The sequence below is a fragment of the Zalophus californianus genome, chromosome 8 (genome assembly GCF_009762305.2).
Source record: "Zalophus californianus isolate mZalCal1 chromosome 8, mZalCal1.pri.v2, whole genome shotgun sequence".
In the NCBI taxonomy this organism is placed as follows: Eukaryota; Metazoa; Chordata; class Mammalia; order Carnivora; family Otariidae; genus Zalophus; species Zalophus californianus.
Genome location: NC_045602.1, coordinates 84,261,571 through 84,284,228, shown reverse-complemented (window position 1 = coordinate 84,284,228; position 22,658 = coordinate 84,261,571). Strand labels below are relative to the sequence as shown.

The 22,658-nt window shown below is 38.5% G+C and overlaps 1 protein-coding gene across 2 annotated transcripts in view; it reads right to left on the bottom strand.

Moving 5' to 3' along the window:
- MRPS9 (mitochondrial ribosomal protein S9) overlaps window positions 1-17,938 on the bottom strand; it is a 62,533-nt gene extending 44,595 nt beyond the window's left edge. For both annotated transcript variants that reach the window (XM_035728814.1, XM_027621632.2), the window contains exons 1-2: window positions 17,776-17,938; window positions 6,844-7,023 (exon numbers count right to left, since the gene is read on the bottom strand). In XM_035728814.1, the coding sequence (XP_035584707.1) occupies window positions 6,844-7,023; window positions 17,776-17,910 (315 nt within the window). In that variant the 5' untranslated portion in view covers window positions 17,911-17,938. The remainder of the gene's footprint in view (window positions 1-6,843; window positions 7,024-17,775) is intronic.
- Window positions 17,939-22,658: the final 4,720 nt, after the last annotated feature.

Genomic DNA, 22,658 nt, shown 5'->3' with positions numbered 1-22,658 from the left:
TTAAGTGATGAGGGAGTCAAGTTATATGCGGATTTTCAACTATACAGGGGGTCAGCGCCCCTCACCCCTGTGTTGTTCGAGGGCCAACTGTCTATCAGTTGGGACTCAATTCTTCAAGAAGCTTGAAAGCAATATTACTGGCCTAATGTTATTTGTTTTAGGTTAGCATTTGTGTTTCAAGAGAACCTTTCCCAGTCTAGGAACTAGATTCTGGATGTAGCCTGTAGTTAACACACTGGTATGCGAACACTGCCAATATCCATGAATATATATACCTGAAAGAGATACCAAATCACTGCCTTACTCTGATTTTGAGGCTGTTGATGACTTATTCTTTCAGTTTGAAGTTCACTCAGAAGAAACTCTGAGCCAGAGGAAGGGAGAGAGGAAAAAAAGAGCATTTTCCTATAAGTTCTAGTTTAGTATTTCCTATATTAAGTTCTGAAATTTGTATGGAATTCAGCGTAAGAAAAGTTTTTAGGGGTTTTAAACTTATGTTACATTTGAAATAATTGTTTCATATTTGAAGTAGGTTCAACGGTTGTCACAATAACAAAAAAACAAAACACAAAAACCATGCTTTTGGAAATAAAAAAATGGAGTATACATTTAATGGTAATTACAGGAACCTTTAAAAATTTATTAGACCATAGCACTCTTCATCTGGATCTAAAACAAAAAAGTGCTGACAAAAATAAAGAATGTAAATTTTAAAACAAATTAATCCAAATAAGTCATGGAGTAAGGCAATTCTCCTTTGTAAATATGTTTCCTACATTTTCAGATTTTTAACTAGAATACTGGTAATTCAAGGTTCCCTAAAATGAAGGCAAAGTATTTAACTACATTCTTAGGCTTAAATCAAAGTATAAAAGGATTGCAGGCTCAACCCAGGAGGAGCACTGGGTCAGGAATGCAATCTCTATTAATTAGGTATCCCAGCTGGGCAGTGGGTCTGCAGCTGTTAACTTGATCAATGACTTACCTAAATGTCATCTCTACTGATTCGCTTATAAATTACCAGCAAGTGAGACTAATGTACAGGTGCTAATTTATTTAAACTGTTCTCTACAGTTCTACATAGCTTTATAAACTGCATCTGGCACCTAATGTTAGCTGTCAGTTGTACTTAGACATGCCTGTCCTAACGACTCTGTTCATTAGAAGTGAGCACAAATTATGAAATATTGTGAAAAATGATACATCAAATGGAATGGGCACAGCAAATCAATTAGAGAAACTTCATACAGCATATTCACACTTAGGAGAATAAAACATTCTGATTTCAGAATGAGGCCTATAATACCAATTAAAAAGTAATTGGTAGACTTCAGCAGTGCTATATATCAATTTGCTGGCTTTTTTCCTGAAATTCTACAGTAATGTAGAACTTAACTTTTAATTCCCAAATAAAGACATTAGTAAATGCAAGTGCAATTTTGTATCCATAATATTTAATATCACTGAGATGTCTCCAACTTAAAATTGGTAACTGATACCACTTAATTCAAAAAGGAAAATGCAAATAGCAGTGGTTCTCAACTTTCTTCTGTGCTGACAGCATGATTTTGAAATCACTGTCACCCAGTGTCTGCTCAAGTATAACAATGTGTAACAATGTCACTGGACCAGGCTTTCCCTTTGGGTCACTGAGGGAAACCGCTGCAGCTCTGCCTCTGTCACAGGCTCTGGAGCTGATTTCTTTAGTCTCCAGACAGTAAAGTAGTGTCTTCCCTTGGCCAAACTGTAACTTTTTTTTTAAGATTTTATTTATTTACTTATTTATTTGAGAGAGCGACAATGAGAGACGGAGAGAGAGCACATGAGAGGGGCGAGGGCCAGAGGGAGAAGCAGACGCCCCGCCGAGCAGGGAGCCCATTGCGGGACTCGATGCCGGGACTCCAGGATCATGTCCTGAGCCGAAGGCAGTCGCTTAACAAACTGAGCCACCCAGGCGCCCCTCAAACTGTAACTACTTTAAGTTCAATTACAGAACCCACTCAGTGCAATGTTCAATCTGGCAGTTCAATCCTCCTCATGGTAACTGTACGGTGAGAGCTAAAAATATTTTTTATATGCTGATCAACATTTGGCAGTAACCTGTAATGTTAAAGGTCTGAGGAATGGGAGTTAAGAACCACAGCATTAAGATATATTTTCAAAACAGCAAGCATGTCAGTACTTGCAACTATATATATATATATATATATATATATATATATATAGTATTCATGTATACATGTATATATGCATGTCACCATATACGAGGGCACCTGCTTTCCTCCTGCCAGATCTGCCACAGGTGGTCAGTAGCATCACAGTGGTTCAGTGGGGAAGTGTAATAGGTGGTTTCTTTCTTTTCAAAAGAACTTAAAATATTAGGCAAAAATGAAAATGAAACTACCTTGAAATGGAGAAAATCTGTACTTGCCCATGACTAATTTCTTTCCAGTTAATGTGTTATTTCACAAGCCAAAAATAACTTTTTCATATAAATACAATACCAAGATTGAGCATTAAATATAAAAAAGTAATTTTGCAAAAACAAATCTAGCAGATATACAATGCTGTAGCTTTAATAATAAACTTCTAAATAACATAACTTTTAAGTAAATATTAAAAGTGACATAGAATTATTTTTATTCATAAAGTTTTATCTGCCATATCCTTTCTATTTTACCAACCCACATCTGTACTCTTTAAGAAACTTTATAACTTAAAGAAACACTAACATGTAAGATTAGCTAGGTATAATTTTCACATATCTATATGCTGGACTCAGTAAGGCCAGGGGCCAGATTTCTATTCAAGTTCAACCTTCTGGAATAAAGTTCTAAACCTAGAAATCCACACAAAAAAAATGCTTACGAAGAGTTAACACAGATGACATAAATTCATGATTTTACTTAGTAGGAAGGGCACACAGGTCCTCACGCCAAGTCCAAGGGCTCTTAGTTTTAATTCACAGGCCTAACAAGTTTAGTTATGCCAGAAGGCTGGAAGGCGAGAGGGCCAGAGGCAGATGCGCGCACACAGACATCCTGACAGGATGTCTGACAGGAAAGGAGATGACAGGAATCAGTACTACAGCATAGCCAGGCCATTCAGTACAGGAATTACGAGCCCCTGCCAGGGTATCAGCTTAACAACCATACTGAAAGGAAAATCCTGAGGCACTGTAAGGTTAAATTATACTCACTATACTCTACTAAATAAGGTTGGGGAGAACACTATTTTAGAAAATGTTACCCAAAAAATTAATCTTGAAAGTGTGGAAAAACAGACTTTGCATATAGGAAGACCTTGTACAGCTCTGGGTTCCTCAACAATAAAGACCCCACAACATTTTTCTGACTGAATATGGTAATGTAAATCAGGCTCCCAGAAAGCATCTTGAACGTATATAGGAGGTTTTTAGTAAGTGGTGGTATTTTTCATTACCAGTAACAATTAAAAATAGGTTTCCCTTATCTGAAAACTTCACTTCTGTGGAATACCGAATTTCCTGATCATATAAAATAAGAGAAAAATCACTGTACCTGGTTTTAAATTTTGTATTAAAAGCCAAACACATTACAAAAAGCATCATAACCTCTAAATATATAAAAGCAATCATGACGTTCTTCCAAAAATTATCTGGAAGCTTAAAATAGTTTCCTGATTTTGGATATCAAATTATTTGGTTTTGTCTTTAGAAATAACTAAGCATTTTGTCAGTATGGAAATGCTACATAAGACTCATTAGCTATATACTCTCTTTCAGGTTATATATACAGCCAAATCTCAAACAAAAATAACAGTTTTGAAAAACTGTTTGAAAAACACAAAACGAGGAACTGCAATGGGTATGTAATTTTAATGCTTTGGTAACAGTTGGCTGTCACTGTTCTCTTTTGCTTTTACATCTACTTAGATGCCAAAGAGAACCCACTAAATTTAATAAAATGCCCAAAGAGTTCATTGATATAAAATGTGAGACTTAGTGAGGCAGATCAATCACTTGCAGGTAAGTCTAACGCAGCAGAATTACGTCACCGGTGTGAAAGGAGCTAACACTTCCATGCAGGCATTTAGGCAATGTGCTGGGTGAGACAAAATCTCAACCTGAGGGTTATGATACCACCTCCGGTGTCGATCACTCAATGATAAATCAATATACTCAAGAGTACTTCCTACTGTTCTCCTCAACACGCAGTCTTAGGTGGGGGATGGAAGATTTGTGTGACAAAGGCAATCAGAGAACTAGTGAAGGATTCAAATTATGGTAGATTTTACTTATTGCATTTAATAGTAATAGTAATAGTAACACAATGGCACCTAATTTACCAATGTGAAAATTATACAGTGAGCCTAGGCTTTCAACCAGGTAAATGAACTAAATTATACGCCATGTCTACTACCTAGAAGCTAAATCCTCTTGAAAATATTTTTAACAACCCAAACAAATATTCTGATTAAAGATCCAAGCACTGAACTAACCACTCCAAACAACATATAAATTTTAATACATTATGAAAATGGTTATCTTCTCAGACAGAATTACAAACTGTTGAACAATTCTGTTTCTTTCAATGAGCTAAATATCTCCATGTATAACCAAAAAGGTAGTAAACTCAGTTGGGTAGTGGGATCCTCTTGCTCAGAACAGTTACTCAGGGACACATAGGTCACCAGGAGAGAGGGAAGGGCCAGTTTTAAATGCAAACAGTAATATAAAGAAAATTACCCACAAAAAATCCCAAGCCCAAATGAATTCAACCAAACATTTAAAGAATTAATACCAACTCTTCACAAACTCTTCTAAAAAGAGAGGAAAATACCTACCAACTCATTCAATGAGGCCAAGTATTACCCTGATATCAAAATGAGACAGAGACATACAAGAAAACTACAGGTCAGCATCAGTTAGATGCAAAAATCTCAACAAAATACTATCAAACCAAATCCAACAATACATTAAAAAATCATTCACCACAATTAAGTGAATTTATTTCCAGATGCAAGGGTGGTTCAATAATCACAAATCAATCAACATGATATATCACATCAATAAGAGAAAGGATAAAAGCCATATGATCATCTCAATACATACAGAAAAAGCATTTAACAAAGCACATACACACACACACACCTATATGTTCTTTATATATATATAAAGAACATATACTACTCAACACCCAAAAAGCAAATAATCCAATTAAAATGGGCAGAAGACATGAACAGACATTTCTCCAAAGAAGACATCCAGATGGCCAACAGACACATGAAAAGATGCTCCAACATCATCACCTCATACCTGTCAGAATGGCTAAAATCAGCAACACAAGAAACAACAGGTGTTGACAAGGATATGGAGAAAAAGGAACCCTCGTGCACTGTTGGTGGGAATGCAAACTGGTACAGCCACTATGGAAAACAGTATGGAGATTCCTCAAAAAGTTAAAAACAGAACTACCCTATGATCCAGCAATCACACTACTATTTACCAAAAAAAAAAAAAACAAAACCCAAAAAAACACAACCCCAAAACACTAATTCAAAGGGATACATGCATCCCTATGTTTATAACAGCATTACTTACAATACCCAAATCATGGAAGCAGTCTAAATGTCAATGGATAGATGAATGGATAAAGATGTGACATACACACACACACATATACACCCTGGAATATCATTCAGCCATAAAAAAGAATGAAATCTTGCCATTTGCAATGACATGGATGGAGCTAGAGTATAATGCTAAGTGAAAGAAGTCAGAGAAAAACAAATACCATATGATTTCACTCATATGTGGAATTCAGGAAACCAACAAAACAAAAAATGAGCAAAGAAAAAAAAAGAGAGAGAGACAAACCAAGAAGTAGACTCTAACTGTATAGAACAAAATGATGGTTACCAGAGGGGAGGAGGTGAGGGGGATAGGTGAAATAAGTGAAGGGGATTAAGGGCACTTGTCATGATGACCACTGGGTGATGTATGGAAGTGTTAAGTCACTATATTGTATACCTGACACTAATATAACATTGTACATTAACTGTACTGGAATTCAAAATAAAATTTTAAAAAGTTAGAACAAGCTGCAAAGTGGTTAAATTTTAAGTACCTTTGCTAGCTATGTTGGGATGTCTGGCAAAAAGTATTATTTATTATTACTACTTTTATTACGGTTATAACAACTCAAGAGAGGAACAATAAGAGAGTTCTAACTTTAATTCTCAAATCATTTAGAACATGCCCTGACTTTGAAAATTCAAATACATAATTAAGATAATAAAAAACACTCAACTCAGGTTTACTTATGGGATTTCCTGTAAACTTCACTATATTTCCATCACCATCTGTTTTATCATTTTGTAAGAAAGCTGAGTTTTAGACTCCACAATAGGATAAATGTTTCCAAATTGTGTATGAGCATTCACAATGGCTCCTAAGACCTTGAATCAAGAAAATTATCCATTTCTCATTAAAATCTAAAACTCACTATGCTTCACAATGCTTCAAATACAGAGTAGCATTTCTCTTTGAAACCGTGGTTCTAACTTGCAATACATAGTGGTTTTTGTCCTTATTCTGACAGATTAAAATTGACACAGAGCTAGGGGCACTTGGGTGGCACAGTTGGTTAAGGGTCCAACTCTTGGTTTTGTCTCAGGTCGTGATCTCAGGGTCATGAGATTGAGCCCCGCATCAGGCTCAGAGCCCAGCAAAGAGTCTGCTTCAGTTTCCTTCACCCTCTGCCCCTTCCCGCTAGTGCGCTCTCTCTCCCCCTCTAAAATAAATAAATCATAAAAAAACAAACTCTACAGCAATTACTTTCCCAACAGAGTAATTGCACTTACGTCAATATCCTCTTGCGTAAAAGTTTCTGGATCTTCTCCCATCATGTTGGCTAAATGTCTCTTTCCTATGTTGAACTCTTCAATCTGCTTTTTAATAAAATCCATTGTGTAAGTTTCACGTCTTAAGGCTGCAACATTTTTCTTTGTTGTTACACCTGTGGTGTGCCTTAGCCTTAATATCTAGCAGAAAATATAAACACAGAGAAAAGATTTTAAGTTAAATAATGATCTTGTACGCCACGGTCTTTATATAAAACAGGATGTTCAAACAGTTGTCTTTATTATAGTACTCAGTTGGCAAGTCTGGGAACAGGTAAAAGGCCTGTTAAGAAAGCTGTTAGAAATTGTCCTCCCCTCAAAAGCTTGCTTTTAAAAGCCTCTCCTTACACAGTAGTTTAAACTACTGGCATTTCAACACATTAAAACCCAAAATACCTGTAAGTAATATGCTACCCTCCTTATCTACTACAAACATCCACATTTGATACCGATGGATCAAGGTCAACTAGTTGTGATATTTGACACGCAGGCAATGAAGAGTAAAATGCCACTCCCTTAAAAAGAGGCAAATGCACGTGCAGACAGAACCTAGCAAGCAGAAGTCAAGGGAAGGAAGGAGCATGTACTGGGGTATAGCACACTTAGGCTACTGGTAGTCACCTTGTTTAAGGGTACAACTATGGCCCATCTTTCAATGCCTTAAAATAATAGTTTAGCTTAGCTTAAGACAATTCTGTGGTCCTTATTTTAAGCTGATACGGCGAAGAAACTGCTTCACTAAGCACTGACATGATTTATCATTAATTTGGTTCAATACACTGACTTACAGAAATAAGGGCTTTCCCATCCTTTTAAACTATCAGTAATGATATCACACTTGCTGCTGTTGATCCTTTTATGCTGTAGCACTAGGAATTTCCCCTCAAGGCATTAATAGTTCACCTACAATAAAGGGTGCTAAAGAACCAGAAAAATAGTTTCAAATGACCGTTTAGCCACATTCAGTAGCTGGATATAGCTAGAACAGATATTTCTGGTCCTGGCTTTTTTCAAAATCTTAATCTGTGGTTCTCAAATTTCATCCCAGCCTCAACAATTTTAAGCACTCTTAAGCAATTCAGACCTTAAGAACTGTAATTCTTAGTAACTCATTCACTTCCCTTTTCATTACCATAAATTCTCTTTCGTGCATACCAACACCAACACCATCCCTGCCTCATCCATTCCCTAACTCTTCGTGAATCAGAGATTCAAGTAACTAATAATTTGTCAGTATAGTAACAAGAAGCAGAAGAAAAAATACAGACAAATATTACAATAACCTATTAATAGTAAAAATTATGTTCTTAAACTCTCACAAATCAAAATAGTGATAAAATGATTTCTTGCTACTCTTAAATGAGTAAGATAGGGAAGGCATTTTAAAATTCCATGAAACTTTATAGTTTATTTTTCCTTGGGGGAGCACAAAGGAGTTTCTCTCTTTATATATTAATTGAGAATCTTAAGATGCTTTATAAAGATACAGTGTCACTATCAATCAGTAAAAACATGACCCAAACTTGCTTACGTATAGTTAGCCTGCCCTTATACAGCCTCTTTGTACATCCCTGTTACCTCTCCCCACCGCCAGTGCCAACAGCACCAAATCCTCATCTCAAGAGTTTACCATCTTACTATATTTTTACTTTTCCAGGGTTTTGCTTCTGTTTCTTTCTTTCTTTTTTTTACGATTTCATGTTTTCTTTGAATATGGGAAGATGTTGCTTCCCGTATTCAAAGTGAAGAGAAAATGCCTGTCTGCGCCAAGAATCATGGCAAAGCTATGGATCTAGAGGAGAAAGCAGCTGTCACTCAGTAGAGCTGATTTTCCCCAATGTTCCACTGCCAAAAGGATGATTACATTGCTGGTTTCTTAAGTCATATGACAAGATGTTTTGGTCCATAACTAAACAATCCATTTGTAATACAGGTGACTCCACTACACTTCCCACCGATCACCCAACCACAGCCCTCAGGAGAAATGAGTCTCCCAGTGAATATGGGAGACTTCCACTCACTGAAGTAATGAGTTCTAAAGAAAGAGTAAGATTAGGAAGAAAGTGATGAGTTCAATTTGGGGCATGACAAGTTTGAGATGCTTGATGGGCATCCCGGGAGAGATAGGTGTCCTGGAGGCAGATGGCTCTGTGGGTGTGTACACAGGAGAGATCTGAGCTAGAGATGCCGTCTGTTAATAATCAGCGTGGGACATGATGTGACACCATCAAAGTAGGGGAAATGGCAGGCATTAGTGTTAGAATAAGAAACATCTATTTTACTATGCAAAGAAACAACACAGTTTGTGAGGGAAAGTAGACGGAAAGGTAAGATTGCTTGTCTTATGACCATTTTTTTTTTTTTTTTTAATGAAACAGGACAAGAGATGGGTCTGCAGAGTAAGGGGAGACAGGTTTGATGGACCGAATACTTCATATTCAAAGAGCAATGATACAGTGGTTGTAAAGTAGACAGAACAATTAAAGAAAATAAGAAAAAAATGTAAGCACCCCTTTATACTGGATGTGAGCCAGAATAATACCAAAGAAACAGTTATGAATCCATATCCATACAATAGCTATATTTTATTAATTATCTTCCTGTTTCCTATATATTTCCTTTGTATGTTTCAGTGGTACATTCGATGTACTAATTAGTTCAGAAGAGTTCTATCATCAGGCAAATTGTACCCTTCAAATTATCAAGCATTCCATTCTCAGGCAATACTTTTACCTTGAATTTAATTCTGTTGAATCGTAGTATTTTCAAATATTCAAACTTCCCTTTGCCTTTCCCTGGAATATCACTGCCCATATTTTTCACTGAAATTTTGATTCACTTTAGTTTTTATTTGAGTCAATCTGAGGTTTTTTAATACATGAGAACATCCTATTCAAATGGACTTAATAGATACTGTCTCATTTTCTATCTTATTTTTATCTTTGTTTTTATGTTTTCATTCCTGTTTTCTTTCTTTTGCTAGGTGGTCTGTAGTTTTTTTTATATTTGTCTCTTCATCCAGCGATTTAGACACCAAACAGCCTTTTATTTTAGTAATGATTACCTTTATGTCTCTGAATAAAATGTTTAAATTATTTCTCCCGTCAACTTCAGAAAGTAACACTCATTGAATTCTCACTTACTGTTTTCTTCTTCGACTATAGAAATTATCTGTTTTTCTGTCCTCCATTCATATCAGCTTCTCTCAGTCTTATTATCTCTTTGTTCTGCATCCTGTATGATTTTTAAACCTTTAATCCTTGGGATTTTTTTGTTTTCTGTGGTGTTAATTCTGCAGCCACTCTGAATTTTTAGCTCTTAAATCACTGGTCTATCTCTAAAAATCTTTCCTTAACCATTTCTTTAATCATATTTTCTTATCTCCTGTTTCATACAGCTCTCCCTAACCCAACCTTTTAAGAATGTCCTTGACAGTGTGAAGCAGTTATAGTAAAATAATTTGTGTTTTCTTCATCTCTCTCTCCCACACTGTTCCTTTTCTTTTGTTCTGACATTTTAGTATCACCTCAAGCAAAAGAGTTGATTATTGGCTTGAAGATTCATTTCTTCACTTGATTTAAAATTATCTTGTGTTTATCTATATTCTTCTGACTTTGTGACATATGGCGGCTTTCTTAGTTTTAACATAAATGAGGCTTAAAAAAACTGTAAAAAATTTTTATTGTTGTTCACTTAGGAATTTTTTTAAAAAGTCCCTACTTTGCTATTTTTCATAAAATCTCTTTAGGATCTTTAGAATCTTTTCAAAGACATTGGTATACACTGCCTAAGAATATGGCATCTGATTTATTATAAAGCCATCACAGCATCAGTACCAGATTACTGAACAGATTTATAATTGTTCTCAATTACAGCAATGATTCACACAAAAATATTTACATTCAAGAGTCCATTTCTCATTAGAACAATCCATTAAGTAAGATGATGCTGAATGTGAATCCACTAGATCTTTAGCTACGAACAGCCAGAATTCCTGGAAAGAACGTGCTTTGCTGATAAGTACAAATCAACAAAATTCTCTACAGGTTCTATTTCCAACTGAAAAGCTATGACAGAGAATTTTCCTTCCACTTTGTTTTTATGGACTGGTACAGATACAACTTGACAGATTTGTTTCTTTTTTAAGATAATCAGTGGGTCAGACAACTATAATTTCAATCAAGCCGGTTGCCAAAGAAGCAGACACATCCTGACAGAGCAGTGATGTCCCAAATTTGGCCAAATGCCAGTGCTACACACTACTTTAATGATATTACAAGTATTAAGGAGTTTCCTTTTTGTTCAATCGGATAAAAATGGAACAAAGAAGGATCTGCCGCTTATTTGAATAGAAAAGGCAAAAGAAAAAATACTCTTGAGGAATAAAAAGAAAGGTAAAGACTAAAGTCAGATTAGAGAGAACATGGATAGAAACAATATAAGGACACCAAGTGAGAAAGGATAGTAACCTTTTTGAATGAGTTTATATTTTTATCAGCTAGAGGTCTCTGAATGCAAGCAAAAGAAAATGACTTTGCTTAAGCAAAAGAGACATTTCTTAGAAGACTAAAAGGGGCCCAGGACTATAACTTGAAGCAGGCAGCTAAAAAACAGGAACTCCAATGATCCACAACACATTCAAGAAGTCTGTGGCCATTAAGATAAAATGCTATTCCAACTGTCCTTAGCTCTCTGCTCAAGATCTCACGGGAGGGACTACCTAATGGGGCTACTTTGGGTCAGATGCCCCAGATTATAGTTCTTCCAGATTGTATCCAGTGGGCAAGAACTCATTCCTCCTGAGAAAACAGAGTGCCCTGCTGAAAGGGAAATGGACAATTAAAAGGTTAAACAAGGAAATCTACTACACTACTTAAGCAAAATTCACCATTTATTTTCTTTACACAATCTTATAAATTTAGAGCCTTAACATATTACCAATCAAATAAAATATAGGGGCTTTGTTTGAATTGTGCTTTAAACAAACCAACTATAAAAAATTATTGCTGGGACAACCAGGGAAATTTGAATATGGTAACAGATGATATTAAAATTACTGTTCATTCTGTCAGATATGTGCATAGCGGCATGGAAGCTTATGTTTGTCTTTTTAAAGATTTATTTATTCATTTGAGAGAGAGAGAGAGAGCACGAGTGGAGGGTTGGGGCAGAGGGAGAGGGAGAAAAGACTCCCCACTGAGCAGGGAGCCCAGTTTGGGGCTTGATCCCAGCACCCTGGGATCAGGACCCGAGCGAAGGCAGACGCTTAACAGACTGAGCCACCTAGGTGCCGCCATGTTTTTTTTTTTTTCTTTTAAAATCTACCTGTTAGAGATGCACGTTCAAGTATACACATAAGTAATATAACGGAAAGTCTCAGATTTACATAAAAGCTTACAGAAAAAAAGGTAGGGAGACAGATGAAACAGGATTACAAAAACATTAATAACTGTTGAAGCCGGTTAACTTAAATATACATTGCGTTCGTTATTCTATTTTTGTAAATGCCTGACTGAAAATGCTTTATTTTTCATAATAAAATTCTAAAAAGTAAACTATTTCACAAGTTCATTTAACAAATTTAAGCAACTACTATGGGCCACGCTATCTACTGAATTTTAACAGAAATAACTGTCAAGCAGAATTGAGTGGTGTTAAAACGCGAACATTGCCATACTGAGAGAAGGAAACATGAAGCATGGTCAAACTGCAGTTTTCTTAAAGTTACTAATCTATCTGGCAAAAAGGAGTGTGGCAGGTGTTCACATGTATACACATGTGCATACACACATGTACACATGCACATATCCCTATATGTAAGAACTCTTCACAAGCTTAAATTCAGGAGATGATCAGTGAGCATCTAGGAGGTATCTGTGGGCACTGTACTAGGCATCAGAGTGGGGATACAAAGGTTATGCTATTTTTCTCAAGAGGTTTACAAACCCGCTGTAGGGGAAAGACCTAAACACACAAGACACTTAGTTAATAAAAAAGAAGTAAATGTGGGTCTTTCATAGTTGCAGATAGCTTCCAAGATGGCTCCCAATGATTCTACCATTGGTATTCATCCTGTTGTTCAATCCCCTCCTGAGTGTGGGCTTCTGTAACTTGCTTGAGTAACTTGCTTCTGATGAACAGAATACTATGAAAATGATAGAATGTCACCTTTAAGATCATGTTACAAAAAGACTGTCTTCCCTCTTTTTCCCCCTCTCTTGATCAACCTGATGGAAGCCAGATGTGGTGAGCTGCCCTACAAAGACCCACGTGACAAGAACTGAGGGTGGCCTCCGGCCAGTCCAATAGCCTGGCAGGAGATGAATCCTGCTAGCATCCACACACAATGAGCAAATGGGGAGGTAGAATTCCACCCTCCAGCCTTGAGACGACTGGAGCCACAGCCAACACCTGGACTGCTGTGTTATGGGAGACTGAGGGAAAACCCAGTAAAACTGTGCCTGCAGTCCTGATGCACAGAAACCATGATATAACAAACGTCTGCTGTTTTAAGCTGCTAAATTTGGGAGTAACGTGTTATGCAGCAATAAATAACTAATTAATTTATCATCCTACTTACAACAATGAAGCATAATACAAGTAGATTTAGTCCACTAAATCTATCCTTAAAAGGACCGGATGAGATCTCAAAAGAAAAAACTTATCCCATCAAAGGAGTTTTAATTTCCATTGCTAATAAAATGGGATTTTTTCAAAAATTCAAAAGTTACCTAGGGGAAAACGTAACTAATTTACAGAGCTGCAGACAGCGTTTGATACAAATGCAAGTCAATTTTTAATTTCAAAGAGTTTTTAAGAAATTTATCAGTAAACTTTATTAAGACCCCATCATAAACCAACTGGATGCTATGATAAATACAGGACATTATAAGCTCCTAGGAGACCATAAGATGAGAGAAGAAAAGAACAGATATTTAAGACAAGAACAACAATGTTTTTACAATAAAATCAAAATACACAAGGGCTAAGCCACCAAATGCCATTGATCATTCTTTGGCAGACAGTCCAATTTAACGTGGGGTGCACTGACTCAGTGAACACAGAAAGTTTAAGCACTGTTTAGTAGAAAATAAAACTAAGAGGACATATCATTGATAACTGGTAATATTAACTTTCAAAATAGAAAACTGGTCTACTGCTTTTCCTTATTATAGAAGTCATAGGGGTGCCTGGCTGGCTCAGTCAGTAGAGCGTGCAACTCTTGATCTCGGGGATGTAAGTGCAAGCCCCATGTTGGGTGTAGAGATTACTTAAAAATAAAATCTTAAAAAAAAAAATCAGGGGCGCCTGGGTGGTTCAATCGGTTATGCATTCAACTCTTGGTTTCGCTCAGGTTATGATCTCAGCGTCCTGAGATCGAGCCCCATGTTGGGCTCTGTGCTCATCAGGGGGAGGGGGGGAATCTACTTGAGGATTCTCTCTTCCTCTCCCTCTGCCCCCTGCTCACACACACTTTCTCTCTCTATATATATACAAAATAAATAAATCTTTTTTAAAAAGTCATAAATATTTCAAAAAGCTAAATTAGCATTCTTACATCATATTGATAGAGGATTTAAGAAAATCTGGGTAACCTCTGCAGTACACCATGACTGTCAACTGCTTATAATGCCAGTGCTACTCTCATTAGTGAAAGATTAAAAAAAAAAAATTCAAGTACCTTAGTATAGCAGAACAAATCATAATCTGGGCCCTGTCAAACTTTCCCATCTCTCACCATTCTCGCACCAATTATTATACCAATTATAACTGCTATAACCAATTAGTTGTTGTTGCCAGATCCACTGACTCTGTACGTCTGTCTCTTCTGTACCTATTACATCATCATAGAACAGAATACCTCTCTTTTTTCATGTAACTCCTAACTGCTCCTGAAGACTCTTATCATCTCCTTTGAGAAGCTGCCCACCACTCTACCCATTTCAACTCATTTGCATTAGACACTGCATTTCTGTGCTCTTCTGTATTTATCTCTGTAAACCTTACGGTAAACTGTGTGTAGGTCCCTGATATTCAGGGGTTTATAACCTGAAGTTTTGCCATTCACAAATAAGATTCCCTCCTCCACCCCAAATTTGGTACACTTAGATATTTGCAATTGTAGCGGCATTAATACAAAACGTGTATACCACAAGATTGGTATGCAAGAGGAAGTCTGCTAATGAGGGTCCCAACTGAGCACACAGGAGGCACAGTTTAACAGAACTTGTTTCTTTTTCCATGTGTCATCAGTGTTTCTCACTTTTCTGACTGTGACCCACAGTAATAACTACTATTTAGATCACCACCTAGGATACACTTATACATATAAACAAAATGCAAAAATACCCTGTATGAGATGTATTTGATTATCATTATTCCACTGTTTTATAAAACATGGCCCCTAAGAAAAATGTAACTATGTTTTTTGTGAGAGAGTGAGAGAGTGTGTGTGGGAGTGGGGGGCAGAGGGAGAAAGAGAGAGAATCCTAAACAGGTTCCACCCCCAGCGCAGAGTCTCAGGCAGGGCTTGATCTCATGACCCTGATATCATGACCTGAGCCCAAATCTAGTTGGATGTCCAACCGACTGAGCCACCCAGGTGGCCTGAGAAAAATATAACTATTAATGTTAGAGATGGAAGTGAAGGAGTATTAATATTTAAGACAGACAAGCTCTGTGCCAGGAAAAAAAAAAAAAAAACTTTATGTCTTTAACCATATATATGGTAATAGTAAGGGTCTGACTGGGGTCAGTTAAGTCTTTCAGTTATATGTGTTGCACTCCCTGTGGTAAAACATAAACTGTGACAATACTAAGGAATTTGGGGATTCGGCAATCTAAGGATCATCCCTAGAGAGTGCTAAGGGTCAATACTGTCTGGTAATTATTTGATAATGATTTGTTTACTTCACAGTGCCTGGCTCAAGTAAAGTGCTCAGTAAACATTTGCCATATGGAGGGGAAGAAAGCTTTATTTCAAGTCAGGGAGATGAAAATTAAAGTAGCAAGGAAAAATCACTGTTCACCCATCTTACTGAAAAAAATACCTGATGCCAGTAGGAAAAGGGGCACTCTCAGACATCAATGATGGAGTGTGGATTGCTACTGCCTTCCTGGAAAGCTATGTGGAAATATCTATTCAAATGTAAGATGTACACATACTTTGTAGCAATAAACTCCCAACTGGAACTCTCTCCTACACAAATAAAAGCAACAGCACCTAAGAATTATTACAGGATGTTTACTGAACATTTTATTAATGGTAAGAAAATGTGAAACAAAATAAATGTGCATCAACTATTACCACTGACATATATGGATGCATATGATAAAAAGAACATAGAGGAAGATAGAGGATACATAGAGTTTGAGGGAGGGAAAGTTAGCACCCCTTCCTCCATACACACACTTCAAGTGTCAACAATAAAAACATTCTATATGCTATAGCCCCTTTTATAGCTAACTAAGCATATACAGGGAAAATATACTCAGATGCATGAAAAATAAAATTTTCCAACATATTTTCCAATGATAAAATATTAAGGGGCACCCGGGTGACTCAGTCGGTTAAGCATCCCACTCTTGGTTTCGGCTCAGGCCATGATCTCAGGATCCTGGGATGGAGCCCCAAGTAGGGCTCCCCTGCTGAGTGCTTCCCGCTCAGCCCAGAGTCTGCTTCTCCCTCTCCCTCTGCCCTTCCCCCTGCTCACGCTCTCTCTCTCAAATAAATAAAATCTTTAAAAAAAAGTATTAAAAAATAAATGATGGATAAATGAATAGATGGACTGGTTGATTTAGGTTAAAATATAAAAGATGATTAAAAATATACAGCATTCCTTTTCTCAATAGTTTTTATTTCATAATATTTGACTTCTTTGCAGTATTTGGTACTTGTTTATCACTTTCCCTACTTAAAACATTCACCTGTTTTCCATACCACCACCCTGTCTGGTTCACTGAATGAACTTTGGCAGTTCATGCTCAATCTTTGGGAGGCTCTTCTTCCTTGACTGTTGTCCTTCAGCGCCCTGTCCCTCTATTTATTCCAGTTCAGGACACCTTCACTAGGTGTCTGAATTCACTTCCAAGGCCTTGATTAACATCTACAAGTTAACAGAGGACTTGTAAATCAGATTTCTTCTTGAACTATAAACCTGTCAATCTTTGGGCCTACTGGAAATCTCCACTTGGACATCCCAATTATAACTGTATAATAAACACATTTATATCCAAAACTAAACTCGTTTTCTTTCCTCTCAAAACTTTTCCCTCCTTTTGAAATTCCATGTCAGCAAATGGCACCATCACCCAACTGAGTCCCGTGAAGCTAGAATCTTGGCTTCTCATTGCCCTCAGGAGTAAAGGAAAAGTACAAGTTCTGGTTTCCATCTCTCCAGAGACAAGGTGTCGGGAAAATTAAGAAAACAGAAACTGCACAGATGCAAGGCACTTATAAAGTCACTATCAAACCTATCCACGGTGACTTTCTCCATTAAGTCTTCCAGACTACTGCAGGAGTCCAGTTCTCATTCACCTCCTCTGGCGTGGCCTTCCTCCCCACTGGACCGCGGAGCAAGCGGGAAGGACCGGACCCTACACCACACCTAAGGCACCGACTCCCCTTAGCTTGGCAGCCAACTTAAGGAAGGGGGTCGCTCTAGTTCCGACTGCAGATAACTTCCTCCCTCACTGCACCTGCGAAAACCAGAAACAACCTCAAGTGGCCGCTGCAAACTAATACCCATTCCTCCTCTCTCAACCTCAGACCTCTACTAGATACCCCAGACCCTTAAGTCCCCGTCTGAGGGAACGCGAAAGGCCAGGGGAAGGTAGCGGCGCCGGCTCCACATCTTCGCGCTACACGGACCAGTGCTTCCACTTCTCTCTTACCTGGAATACAGCACCTGTCTGCAACTCAGCAGCCGCTGCTTTCCCGACGCCTTGTCTCCGGGCGAGGCTAACCCTACCTCCGAGAAAAAGCCGGTAGGAAGCTACTGCGCCCCAAGACACACGGAAAGCCGCCATATTGGCTGCCGGAGACCCGGGCAAGAGGGCGAAGGGGCGGGGCCTGAAGCATGCGCAGGCGCCGGTGGGAGCTAGGTTCCGGGGGCTGTCGGGAAGAAGCAGGGGGCGTGTTCCGCGGTCCGGGGCTGCTCGTCGCTGGTTGGGTGTGTGAGCTCCCGGGGCGTGTCCGACTCCACCCCCTGGTTGGTAGTAGCCCCAAGCTGAAGTGGTAGTGGGTTGTACCTCTTGGCTTGTTTCGCCTTCTACAGCTGCTGAATTCTGTTGTTGTCTAAGTCTTGGTATGACTTCCACGTGGCTCTTTAGCCAACCCTTCCTTCCCTTGCCCAGCGCTGCACCTCGAGCTGACTCTCCCTGAACCGCAGAACCCGCGCCGCTCCCCCGCACCTCCTTCTGCCGTCTGACTTCACACTCCAACGCAGAGGCTGCTCTCTTTGCTCACGCCAGAATGGACCCCAAGCCTTGCCTCCTATATGTCTTTTCTACTATGGGTTTCCCCTTCTCTCTACCTTTTCACATTTTCAGGGTCCAGGGTCTCCACCTCCCTCCAGCAACTGCCAAACCACTCTATACCTTCCATGGCGCTCACACTCCTATTGTTTAACTGTGTAACGCGCAGGCTAAACCATTCACAGGTGAGGATGAAACAGTCTTAGCCTTGTTTACACGCCTCTCCCCATAGTATTAGCGCTAAGCCTTAACTTGAAATCCAATCAGAATTAAATGCACCGTCATGGAATAGAAATGAGTATACCTTGCTTTCTGAGACTTGTGTGCCCTTGAGAGTAACTCCCAGGGTGCTTTCTACAAAATACATTTTAAATGATGCAGTAAGCTGCTCTGAAAGGGTTTCCACACATTTAGAATTGAAGGACCAGGAAAATTAAAATACAAACACACAAAGTTGCCAAGCAAATACATACACCATCATTTCTTAAAACACATTTAGTCATTAAAAAGGTAGAAATGACATAATCCCAGGAAAAAAAAAGTGTTCCTTTAAATGGAATGCACTTCACTGTATTGAAAACTCACTCTGTTGTTCTGTTATTACCTTTTAGGCTAGTAAAACTTTCATCAGAAATTGGCAGAGGTTGACAAACCAGGATTTGGGAACCAAAACTTTATAGCTCATTAAAATAGATGCCTTTAGACAGCAGTTCCTATGCATTGTCACAAAAGTGTTTTTAACTTAATTGTGGATATTTAATTAAGAAGAAAACAACCAAATAAGTATGTGAAAACAGAATTTTTACTATTTCTTTAAAAATTTTAGAACATATAAGAACAAAGTAAGTTCAGAAATTAAGGTTAGGAATTGTAAAGTTTTCTATTTTTTTTCTCTAAAATTCATGTTATAATCTTTCATTAGATTACAGTAAAGTGAATTTAATACATTTCCCACCTCTAGGGGCAACACTTGGACTGCTGCATGAAATTTCCTGTGTAGCCTTTGAGTTTGGAAAAAATATACCACTATAGGTTGACATTAGGTACATAATTTGGAGTCAGAAGGAAAGATTGGGATCAGGAATGTGCTGGTAAACATTTAAAATAGAAAAAAATGTAGTTTTACCACACAGCTAAAGCTTAGATTCATTTAATTTTCCTCTCATTTACTGAGCACCTATTATGTCAGAGGCATCAGGCATCCTAGGCACAAGGATCATAAAGTCCCCAAAGTCCAATATGGTGGGGTCACAGCTAATGTGAGGGTTTAGTTCTAAAGTCAGCTTGTAGGCATAATGTTGAACTAACAAGTGCTGCTGAGACATGAGATAGCAATAACTTCTAGATGCTTCTGGTGGGAGTATAGTAGTTCAGCCCTCCTGAAATCAGCCAACCAATCCATGATGTTAAGGGGAGCACACCCTACAATCCATCAGTTACAATCCTAGGCATATACCTGCAGAAATTCTTGCACAGTGTACCAGAAGACATGTATCGTTGCCATCAGTGAGACCCCTGAACTGAGGAACTCCTAGAAGCTTCTGCCTAACTATAAATTTTATCTTTTAGAAACTAACGAATTGCTGGAACAAGAAAAAAACATTTGAATATGACCCCCCAGGACAGACACCTGTGCAGATGAATCATAAAGTGTCTGAACTTCATTATAACGTTAAAATCCCCACCCTGAGAGGGACATAAGCCTCGTTGGCATGACATACAACATATGTATAGGCATGTTTTCTGAGTGGGAATGTGTAACTCTATGCCTGTCCATTGCATGCGATGATGAGACCTCCCTCTCTGAATATTCATCCCAAACCCTAATAAAAGGAACCTGCTTACCCCTGCTCTGGGAGACACGGCTTTGGAAAGATTCCCATGATCTCGGGCAACTCTACCTGGTGTAGTCTCTGTGGCTAACTCACCAAGGAGCAGACACACATCACTACACAAACATAAGAATGTTCATAACATTATTTTTTTGTAACAACAAAAGTAACCTATCTATTGATCCGAGGATGGATGGACGTCAATGACAATGAATGAATCACAATCACACGATAATCACCAGGTAGAGGAAAAAAAGGAAGTCACATATGCTTACCCAGGCTGATTCCATTTACATAAAGTTCAAAACCAGGTAAAACAAAACAAGATATTGTTTAAGGGTCTATCCCTCCGTAGTAAAACCATAAAGAAAAACAAGAGCATGATCCACACCAACTTGGGAATAGTAAATAACCCAGGAAGGAGGGAGAGGGTGCTGTGAACAGGGCACACAGAAGTGTCAGCGCTCCTGCCAATGTTCTTTGTCTTTAGATAACTGGTGGATATATAGGTGTTCATCTTAACCTTGAATTTCTAAAAATATAGATACATATAACAGGTAGAGCTGATTTCATCTCACCTCCCACCGTGACTCACACCGGGAGATATGGCAGGCTATGGCAGGAATGTAAATTGGTACAATGGTGATTTCTTTTTTCTGTATTTCTCACACCCCATTTCCTTACTCTTCTCTCCTTCATTATCTCCTCTTCATCTCCTACCCTGTCTTTTCTCCTTCCCTGTGTAAATAACTTAATGATGAATGATGTAGTTTCCAGAAAATTCACACACACACACACACACACACACACACACACACACACCCTTTAAAGGATTCCTGGAACTACAGAGTTTTGTGAGTCAGAGTGAAAAACCATAACCTAGAAAAAACACAAAGTCTTCATGGGCCCACAGATAACTGAGCTCTTCAGAGAACTTTGGGTCAAAGATGACCAAACACTCTGTGGTTCATGGAAAGTGCACTGAGTGTAGACCAAGAAATATGTGGTATCATCTGAACTCTGCCGTAAACTCACTCTTTGACACTCGGTAGTTCGTTTAGCTTATGGAAAACCTACATTTCTCATTAGTGTAACCAAGGGGTGGATTAGACCAGTGATTCTCAAAAGTATGATCCCCAGAGCAGGAACCTCAGCATTACCTGATTATATTGTGTGTTAAATTAGATCCAAGTCAGAAGATGTTGAAGTCCTAACACCCAGTACTTCATAACATGAGCTTATTTGGAAATAAGGGTTATCTAGAGGTAATCAGGTAAAAAAGAGATCAGTGGAGTGGGTCCTGATCCACAAGGACAATATTATAGGGAAATTTTGATTTAGAGATAGACATGTACAAAGGGAAAACAATATAAAGACACAGGAGGAAGATGACCATCCGTAAGCTGTAAGCCATGCAGCATGTGAGGCTACCAGAAGCAAGGAAAGAGATCAGGAACAAATTTTCCCTCACAGGCCTCAGAAGAAACTAGCTCTACTAACACCTTGATCTCAGCCTTCCAGCCTCCAGAATTGTGAGAGAATAAATTTCTGTTGTTTAAGTCACCCAGTTTATGGCACTTTCTTACAGCAGCCCCAAGAATAAATCCAGTATATTGTTTTTTTAAAACGTCTACAACTTTTTGGTACTCCTCCTTTTTTTTTTTTAAGATTTTATTTATTTGAGGGAGAGAGAGCACAAGAGAGAGCATGAGTGAGAAGAGGGGCAGAGGGAGAAGCAGACTCCCCGCTGAGCAGGGAGCCCGATGCAGGACCCGATCCCAGGACCCTGGGATCATGACCCAAGCTGAAGGCAGATGCTTCACTGACTGAGCCACCCGGGCGCCCCGGTACTCTTCCTTTTAAAAGGTAGAGTCCTTCCTTTTGAATATGAGCTGGATTTAATGACCTGTCTATCAAGATTATACTTTAGAACTAGTCACAAATGCTGGCTTCCTGCTTGCTCTCTGTCTCTTGAAGCCTCCACTCTGGGGAATTCAGATGTTGTGCGGTGAGACAGCCACACCGAGAGATCTGCCTAGGGAGGAACTAAAGTCTCTAGCTAACAATGGTGGGAGTGAGCCATCCTAAAAGTGGGTCCTCCAACCAAGTCTTCATATGACTTCAGCCCCCAGTCAACAGCTTGATTACGACCTCATGAGAGATCCTGAGCCAGAACCACTAATCTCAGACTCCTGGGCCACAGAAATTATGAGATAATAAATGTACATTCTTTTAAGTCACTAAAATATGGGTTAATTTGTTATGCAGCAATAGATAACAAACACACCTGGGAATTCATTAGAAATGCAAATTCTTGGGTCCCAGGCCAGACCTACTACATCTCTGAGTGAGACCCAGCATAAAGCCTTCCAAATCTTTCACAGTTCTTCCTAAGGTCAGATTCCATTACATTTCATCAGGTGTCAATACTCTTTCATCTTACCATCTGGTCTGACCGTGCAGATTCAT